This window comes from Myripristis murdjan, chromosome 2 (genome assembly GCF_902150065.1).
Source record: "Myripristis murdjan chromosome 2, fMyrMur1.1, whole genome shotgun sequence".
Classification (NCBI taxonomy): domain Eukaryota; kingdom Metazoa; phylum Chordata; class Actinopteri; order Holocentriformes; family Holocentridae; genus Myripristis; species Myripristis murdjan.
In genome coordinates, this window is record NC_043981.1 from 20,777,900 (window position 1) to 20,787,899 (window position 10,000).

At 47.2% G+C, this 10,000-nt stretch overlaps 1 protein-coding gene across 1 annotated transcript in view; it reads right to left on the reverse strand.

The window, feature by feature from the left end:
• The window catches only part of LOC115370600 (formin-like protein 2), a 20,786-nt gene extending 15,223 nt beyond the window's left edge, over positions 1–5,563 (reverse strand). The window contains 8 exon segments of the mRNA XM_030067704.1: positions 727–853; positions 1,073–1,216; positions 1,365–1,448; positions 2,194–2,270; positions 2,482–2,541; positions 2,543–2,563; positions 5,061–5,144; positions 5,447–5,563. Coding sequence (XP_029923564.1) covers positions 727–853; positions 1,073–1,216; positions 1,365–1,448; positions 2,194–2,270; positions 2,482–2,541; positions 2,543–2,563; positions 5,061–5,144; positions 5,447–5,563 — 714 coding nt within the window.
• Positions 5,564–10,000: the final 4,437 nt, after the last annotated feature.

Consider the following 10,000-nt stretch of genomic DNA (forward strand, 5'->3'; position numbering starts at 1 on the left):
CAATCAGCTGACAGACAGGAACCTGTCGATCTGACCAATCAGCTGACAGACAGGAACCTGTCGATCTGACCAATCAGCTGACAGACACGAACCTGTCGATCTGACCAATCAGCTGACAGACAGGAACCTGTCGATCTGACCAATCAGCTGACAGACAGGAACCTGTCGATCTTTCCATGGAAATTTTTAAAGTGAACGTCCTTCATGTTGATTCTATATAAACTCTGTCATTTCAGATTTAAATATAAATTATTTTTATTAGTTTCAGTTTGAAAAAGAAAAAAAAAGCTAATAATCGACACTAATCACAGCAATAAAGCATCAAATCAGGACGCTGTGATTGGCTGTTCCCTGTGAGGAACACAGCGAGCAGCCAATCACATTTCAGGAGAGTAAACTTCAAAGTGACTTCAAAGTAAAAGTCACAAGTTTACAAAAAAAAAACCCAAAAAAGTACTAAAGTACTACTAAGGTATAAAAGCAACTGTACTTCATCACTGTCCGTCACAGGCTAAGCCCCGCCCCACATCCTGTCCCAACAGGAAGTACAACGAAACGCCGTCAGCACAGCGCCCCCTGCAGGCCACGGGCACAACACCAAACACCTGAGCTACTGATGACATCACAGGCCACGCCCACTTTGACCACATACCCTGTGTGTGTGTGTGCGTGTGTGCGTGTGCGTGCGTGTGTGTGTGTGTGTGTGTGTGTGTGTGTGTGTGTTACCTGGTAATTCATGATGGCTCGCAGACACATGATACACACATGAACGTCGTCCTTCTTACACACCAGACGGGAGTTCTTCAGCGTCCGGCGGCTGGGGAGTGTGTTAGAGCGAGTGACCAGGGTGGAGCTACACACACACACACACACACACACACACACACACACACGCACACGCACACACACACGCACACACACACGATGGGGTGGAGATGTAATCACAGATAAATACAACCGAAGGTGTAACTGTAAAACTGGCATTTTTAAGTGTGTGTGTGTGTGTGTGTGTGTGTGTGTGTGTGTGTGTGTGTGTGTGTGTGTGTGTGTGTGTGTGTGTGTGTGTGTGTACCTGATGGAGTGGCGTGACGCTCGGGGCACGGAGGACGAGGGGGAGGGGAGGCTGCAGTCGCCATGGAGATCTTCTATGGAGCGACTCCACGGAGAGTCGATGGACGACGACTCGCCTCCGGCCTCCGACTGCTCGCCATCGAACCTGCACACACACACACACACACACACACACACACACACACACACACACACACACACACACACACACACACAGTGCAGCAGTGTCATCAGCAGCAGCCAATCAGGTTTGAGGCTCCCTGCTGATGTCATGAGGTGAAGAGGCGACTCACGTGACGGCGTACTGAGCGAAGGACAGGTACTCCACCAGCACGTCCAGACCCTGGTTCTCCTCATTCAGGAACTCCCTCACCCACCTGGCACACAGACAGGCAGGCACACAGACAGGCAGGGGGTCAGACAGACAGGCAGGGGGTCAGACAGACAGGCAGGGGGTCAGGCACACAGGCAGGGGGTCAGACATACAGAGAGGGGTTCAGGCAGACAGACAGGGGGTCAGGCACACAGACAGACAGGGAGAGAGAGAGAGTGGGACAGTAAGTCAGTCAGACAGGCCATCAGACAGAGAAACAGGTAGTCAGACAGACAGACAGGTGGCCAGACAGACAGGTGGTCAGACAGACAGACAGACAGTCAGACAGACAGACAGACAGACAGGCGTTCAGACAGACAGAGAGGGGGTCAGACAGACAGACAGGTGGTCGGACAGACAGACAGGCGGTCAGACAGACAGACAGGCAGTCAGTCAGACAGACAGACAGGCAGTCAGACAGACAGACAGGCGGTCAGTCAGACAGACAGACAGGTGGTCGGACAGACAGACAGGCGGTCAGACAGACAGACAGGCGGTCAGTCAGACAGACAGACAGGCAGTCAGACAGACAGACAGGCGGTCAGTCAGACAGACAGACAGGTGGTCAGACAGACAGACAGACAGACAGGTGGTCAGACCGACAGACAGGCGGTCAGACCGACAGACAGGCGGTCAGACAGACAGACAGACAGGCGGTCAGACAGACAGACAGACAGGCGGTCAGACAGACAGACAGACAGGCGGTCAGACAGACAGACAGACAGGTGGTCAGACAGACAGACAGGTACCCGATGTGGTTGGTGCGGAGGGAGATCTCCAGCTCTCTGAGCGTCTGAGTCGACTCCTGAACCCTCCTCCTGAACTTCTGCAGACAGACAGGCAGGCAGACAGGCAGACAGAGAGAGAGACAGGCAGACAGGCAGGCAGACAGACAGACAGACAGACAGACAGACAGAGAGACAGGCAGACAGACAGACAGACAGAGAGAGAGACAGGTTGTTGGTTGAATAACTTGAATGAGCCAATCAGGCGTCGGCAGTGGACTGAAACCAGCTGAACTACATTTCCCATCATACCTTGCGAGTGACAGCCGGGTCCAGGAAGCCTCGCAGCTTCTGGATGTAGGTGTGGGGGGGGGTTCTTCACCTGGAACCGCTCCTGCAGCGCACACACACACACACACACACACACGCACACACACACACACACACACACACACACACACACACACACACACACACACACACACACACACACACACACACACACAGAGTCACACACGCACACACACACACACACACACACACACACACACACACACACACAGAGTCACACACACACACACACACACACACACACAGTTTTCTGGTTATTTTCCAGTATTCGTTACTAATTTATTATTTGTTTTGCTAATCAGCTTTTCTCCTGCATGTTTCTGAAAACATGCAGGAGTGATTCCTCTATCAGCACGTCTCCACCTCACACACACACACACACACACACACACACACCTGTGCAGGTACACACACAGACACACACGTGCTTGTTTGTTTGTTTTTTTTATCACCAGCCAGGAGAACTTCTGCTCTTCCTGTCACTTCCTGTTTTCTGCTGTCACTTCCTGTTTTTTTACTTCCTGTTTTAAACCGTTTGAACCCGGAGCGACTTCAGGTGACCAGCTGATGAAGAGCCGACTCCCCTTTAGTCTGTTTACACCTGCATATCACACATTTAACATTTAAAAATTAAAAGGTTATTATATATATAGTAACCTTGTAATTCACTGTTTAAATATCTGTTCTGGCATTTATTCCTTATATTCCTTATTAGCGCATATCAAATCAGATAATGTGTGATATGCATGTGTAAACAGAATAATTCAAAGAACTTGTAATTGACTTTTTTTCTTGTCTTTGTGTGTGTAATCAACTTGTGAATTTTTATAGTGATATCTGAAAGTAAGATGTTGAACCCCTTTCCCCTGTGTGTTAAAAACAGTGTTTTTTGGTAATATGTGGTCATATAGAGGTGATTTTCCAAACTTTCCACCAATGGGATCTCTTGGGACTTTTCCCCCCTCACTCAGGACAAACTGAGGATACAAAATCAGTTGAGTTTACTTCTCTTGGAGTTTGTCTGAGGGTTTTTTCATAAAATGACTGGACTATCTGTGGTTCCATCTCCTCAGCATGACGCCGACGTTATTTAACTCTTTAAAGATATTAGATCTGACTGACAGGAAGTGATCACAGAGTGACCACCAGACATTCAAAAATACAAAAAATGACCCAGACGTTACCATAACATCACCACAAAATGTGACAAAATGAATAAACAATCACAAGAAAAGCACCAAAAAAATTCAAAGGGTTAAATATCTTCCTCATGTCCCAAACCCTGACTATCAGCTGGTATGTGACTGCAGTAGAAGTAGAAGTACTGTTCCTCTGCTGGTATGTGACTGCAGTAGAAGTAGAAGTACTGTTCCTCTGCTGGTATGTGACTGCAGTACAAGTAGAAGTACTGTTCCTCTGCTGGTATGTGACTGCAGTAGAAGTAGAAGTAGTGCAGTAAAAATGTCCTGCAGTAAAAGTCCAAAGTGTCTCATGTCAAATGTCCTGGCAGTAAAAGTGACTGAGCTCCTTTTTCCAAACAGTAACTGTGTTAGCTGGGATCTTTTCCAGAGAACACGCTGCACACTGCATGCTTTTAAAGGGACATTACACTCAACTGAGGTGAGGACCCTGTAGACTCAACTGAAACATGTGGAAGAAGCTCATCATGTGATGGTTGAGTCTACATGGCTCTCATCTTATTCTACCTTTTTTTTTTTTTAACCAGTTCAGTCTAAATGGTCCTCGCTGCAGTTTTTCACGGTGCGGCTTTTATTGTGAAATTTAAAAAAAAAATGACAAAAAGCAGAAGCAGGTTCCTCTTCTCGTCTTCACTGGCTGAGCTTTTATTGTGAAAGGCTCCACGGTCTGTTCTCCCTGATGGATCTGATTTAATCTGAAGTGACGGACAAAACTCCAGCAGAAACGGACTGAAGGGACCTTGAAGATGACTGACTTTTAGAAAACGGCGTTCGTGTCCAGGTCATGTTGAGTGTCAGCACACCTGGAACACGGCTCGTCCAATCAGATCACTCGGTTGGATCTGGCTGCTGTACACCCACAAACGTGCAGAACCTGAACCGAGCAGAACCGCCTTTCCCTTTCAGATCAGCACAGCGCCACACTACATTACCCACAATTCTCTCAGCCAGCTCAACCAATCAGAGAGCTGGTACCATGGCGACGGGAGTGGTGTTGACAGTCTAGACATGGCGGTGTCAGACTCAGGCGGCGGGCCATGCTCGCTTGAATGCGAGCTCACGGACCTAACACCTCTCCTCCAATCAGATCACTCGGTCGCAACGCTTGCATCATCAGCAGGCGCCGCGAGCAACACGCCAACACGGCGCCGCGTCAACGCCAGAGAGTCACGTGACGCCGCCACGCCCCCTTTTACCATCATCACACCAAGACCTCATCACCACAGTAATCTGATTACTCTGACACACACAGCGACCCGCCGCTCACACGTCCCGCCCTGATGACATCACCAGCCCCAAAACAGCCCCCAGGACCAATCAGAAAGCACTTCCTCTTCCTACCTGGTCACATATCAGCTCCCACTTCTTCTCGTTGTCATAGCAACGCAGCAGCCGCACCTTGTCAGGAGGGAGGTTCATCGAGTTCTGAGAGAGAGACAGGCAGAGAGAGAGACAGGCAGAGAGACAGAGAGAGAGTGAGACAGGGTTAAAATACATTCACACACATGTGAACTGAATGTGATGTGAGAGCAGGAGGGATGAGCTCTGAATTAAACATCACACACACACACACACACACACACACACACACACACACACACACACACACACACACGGCAAGAACACATGAACGCATCAGCATCAGTGCTATATCGAACATCAGGCCTTATTCAAGGTGTGTGTGTGTGTGTGTGTGTGTGTGTGTGTGTGTGTGTGTGTGTGTGTACCAGCGCGATAGAGAATCTCTCCTCCAGTTCGGCAGGGTCCGGCATCGGGAGTCGAACCGGCGCCGCGCGCGACCGGATCACCGCCAGCTGGCTCTCCATGCTCTCCGCGTTCCCCATGACACACACACACACACACACACACACACACACACACACACACACACACACACACACACACACACACGGGAACTCACTCACGGGAAACTCCCCCTAATGAACACACACACACACACACACACCAAATCACACACGGATGCTTCTTGCTCGACGCACACACACACACATCATCGCACACATGTGGTCCGCCACCACACACACACACACGCGCGCCCACACACACCCCCACACACACTCGACAGACAGACAGACGGTGATCCCGGCCTCCTGTCTCTCTCTCTCCTCCAGACGGAGCGACAGACAGGCTCGCGGTCGCGGTGCAAAGCGAGAGGCGGCGTGGTCTGTCGCCTCTCCACCTGTCTCCCTCTCTCGCACCGCCTGTCTCCGTTTCCCCCTCCGCCTGTCTCTCTCTCTATTGTCTCTCTCCTCCGCCGCGGTGATGCTGATGCTGAGGAAGAGCGGCCACCGGGGCGCTCGCGCCGTGTGTGTCGGCGTCCTGATGTGTGTGTGAGTGTGAGTGAGTGAGAGTGTGTGTGTGAATGAGAGTGTGTGTGTGTGCGTGTGTGTGTGTGTGTGTATGTGTGTGTCGGAGATGAGCCGGTTAATCCTCCTCCTCTCCTCCCCCACCGCCACAAGAGAAAGGCAGAGCGGCTCCTCTGCTCTTTGTCTGCCTCTCTCGACCTCCCTCTCTCTCCCCGCAGCAGACAATGAAGCTGCTGCCGCCCAGGCCCCGCCCCCTCAGAGAGACAGACAGGTGGAGAGACCCCGACACAGACCGGGGAGAGAGAGAGGGAGAGAGAGACAGGTGGAGAGACCCCGACACAGACCGGGGAGAGAGAGGGAGAGAGAGACAGGTGGAGAGAGAGATAGAGAGAGAGAGGGAGAGAGAGACAGGTGGAGAGAGAGACAGAGAGAGAGGGAGGATGTGTTCTCTTTGTTACATTGTAACATTTATATGTAATAATAATAATAATAATAATAATAAAGGGTGGAACACGTGCAATACCATGTAAACAGAAAGGTAAATGGTTTTATATTCATTTATGATTAATATTATTGGGAATATTATTGGTAATACAGTCATTATCATTATTATTATTGATCTTTGTTAATACTGAATATTAAATAATCACGTTTATATGATCAGATGTTTATTTATTCCTCAATCCCGGCCGGCTTTGTTCTGCTGCAGGGGCTGCTGGGAAATGTAGTCTCTGTCCTGCGAGCTGGGTAATGCAGTCTTTGTTCTGGGGCAAGGTATGCTGGGTAATGTGGTCTTTCTGTGTGTGTGTGTGTGTGTGTGTGTGTGTGTGTGTGTGTGTGTGTGATGAGAGGGAGAGAGTGATCAGACGGTTCTGCTCTGTGATTGGCCCGTTAAATAATCAATCAAACTCCTGATTATTATTTTAATCTGATATTGTTTAATAGTTACAATAATAATTTATATTCTTAATAAAAAGCACTGTAATAATAGAGATGGTCATTTGTATGTTTTTTAATTGTTTGTCTTATTTGTGGCGCTGAGGTCAGTACATGTAAGTTAATAATATCACAGTGGTGTCATTGATTACAATATCAGGACAGTGATATTTTTCTGTGACTGTGACTGCATATCCAGTACAACTCCAACAAAGTGCAGTCACAGAAAATAAAATAACACCGAATAAAATAAAAAAAAAGCAATCATCAAAAATGAATAAAATAAAATGAAATAAAATACCACAAAAATGACATTATAATAACAAACAAAATATATAAAACATAATATATACATTATAAAAAAAAGTAAAATCACCTTAATAAAATACAATATAGTAATCTTATAAAATAAATAAAAATAAAATAAATTGAAATAAAATGAAATACAGGGTGACCCAAAAAAACGGGAATTTTTGAAGTGCGTATTGGCAGACATGAGCAAGTGGCAGCAAAATTTTTAAAAAATGAATATTCCATCATTGTTTCTTAAATGGCATGTTTTCAGGTTTCAATTAATATGAATAAAATATTTTTCTTCCATCACTCTTGGTTTCATTGGATTGTTAAAAAGTTCCTGTTTTTTTGGGGTCACCCTGTACAATAAAATAAAATTTGTCTCCTGAAACAGCCTGCAGGTCAGTGTTGTGTCCAGCGGGGGCAGCACTGAGCTAAACAGCCTGCAGGTCAGTGTTGTGTCCAGCGGGGGCAGCACTGAGCTAAACAGCCTGCAGGTCAGTGTTGTGTCCAGCGGGGGCAGCACTGAGCTAAACAGCCTGCAGGTCAGTGTTGTGTCCAGCGGGGGCAGCACTGAGCTAAACAGCCTGCAGGTCAGTGTTGTGTCCAGCGGGGGCAGCACTGAGCTAAACAGCCTGCAGGTCAGTGTTGTGTCCAGCGGGGGCAGCACTGAGCTAAACAGCCTGCAGGTCAGTGTTGTGTCCAGCGGGGGCAGCACTGAGCTAAACAGAGCAGAATCTGTGTGGGTCAGTGGGGCTCAATGCTCTAAACTGATCAGTCCATTTGATCCAGATATTGATCAGTAACTGGACTGTTCCTGTCCATATTTCTGCTGCAGACAGGATTGTGATGTTGTGATTTCACTCAGAGGATCTATTATTGATTACTGATCACTTTTTCAGCTTTATTGATCTCTACTGGGAGCAGTGTGGCTCAGGTCCAGCCCAGCGTCCACTCTGGTTGTCATGGCAACACATCATGATGGACTGCAGCCTGATGTGTCACTTACCTGCTGACAGACTGTAGCGCTGGATCATCTGCATCACCTGGATCATCAGGATCACCTGGATCATCAGGATCATCTGGATCATCAGGATCACCTGGATCATCAGATCACCTGGATCATCAGGATTACCTGGATCATCAGATCACCTGGATCATCAGATCACCTGGATCACGTGACTCTGCTTCCCTAAGGGTTTAACATGAGCTCAGATTAACTGTCTGAAATCCGGTGGATGGGACTTTTATTTCTAAAGGTTTGATTTAATCCTTTGGGCAAAATTAATTTGATTTATTTTGCTTTTAAATTTTTGGAGGATTTTTGTTTTCATTTCTATCATAAAACTCCAATACAAATATGAAATACATAGTAATTGTAGTATTAGTAATACTACATAGGATTTATAGGATAGGCCTTAATCTGGAATAGTTAATCTTGTCCAGATTAGTTCCTGCTGGACTCTGAGACTTCAAAATAATCCGCCAGATGTTTTTTGTGTTTCTTGTCTTTGTCGACCCCCTGTGGTGAGACGTGGTCATTGTTTTGGTGTTTAGTGCTCAGTGTGGCACAGCGCCCCCTGGCTGTATAGGAGGTCAGAGCAGTAGAGGTGTTTAATGAAGCTGCTGCAGTTTAAATCTGAATATGAAAACAGACATTCCTGAAAGGCTTGTGGATTATTAGTTTGATCTGAAAACCCGATGACAGAGCATGAGACCAGGGGTTTTCAAAGTGGGGTTTGGGGACCCCCAGGGGTCTCTGATAGTTCCTAAGGGGGTCCTCAGCAAAATGAGTACAAACATGTAAACATAAGAAATCTGATCCGGCATCACCGACCTGACCTTTAAATAGACCCGTTTAATTATTAGACAGTCTGTTTTGTTTTTTATTATTATTTTCTGGTATTTGTTGTGCTAATTTTCTGGTAATTCTGTTGTGTTTTTTTGTGCTAATTTTTTTCTATTCACATTCTAGTATTTTTTTTTATTCGTTTTTAAATTAAATTAATTTATTTATTTACTTTTTATTTACTCTGACAGAAATCCAGTGAACTGTCTCAGGAGTGAAGGGGTTAATGCACCAGATAAAGATCTGTGGCAGTGATTATTGATTACTGATGATCTGAACATGATGTTTGAATTGATTTGACAAGTTATGACACCTGGGCAGTTCCATAATGAATACAAACCAAAATATTTTTTCATATCAGAGCCTCTTCCTGTGGGGGCCCGGGGCCTCAGCTGGGTCAACCTGGGGGTCTGGGGCCTCAGGAGGGTCAACCTGGGGGTCTGGGGCCTCAGGAGGACTAACCTGTGGGTCCAGAAGATGAAGGAGGTTGGAGACCCCCTGCAGTAGCCTGTAGTAACATACTACAGCCACGGGGGGGCGCTGTCACCCCACAGATGACAGAAAGCGGCTGCAGCTGCACTGTGACTGTCTTTCTCTCCCTGATTCAGTTTCTCCTGTTTCTGTCTGACTCTCTGGGTTTCACTTCTGTCTGTCTCTCCTGAGCCTCCAGGCGTCTGTCCTCTCCCGCACAGGACACTGGATGTTCTACGGCTCGGGCCCCCAGAGGTGCGGGGCCGCCCTGAGCAGAGACGTCACACCTGGCCGGCCCTCCCTCCATCAGTCCGCATGTCCTCCTTTAGTCCACATGATCAGCAAGAAACAAAAAAAAAAAACAAGAAAATCACCAGGAAATGACCAAAATATTAGGGAAAAAA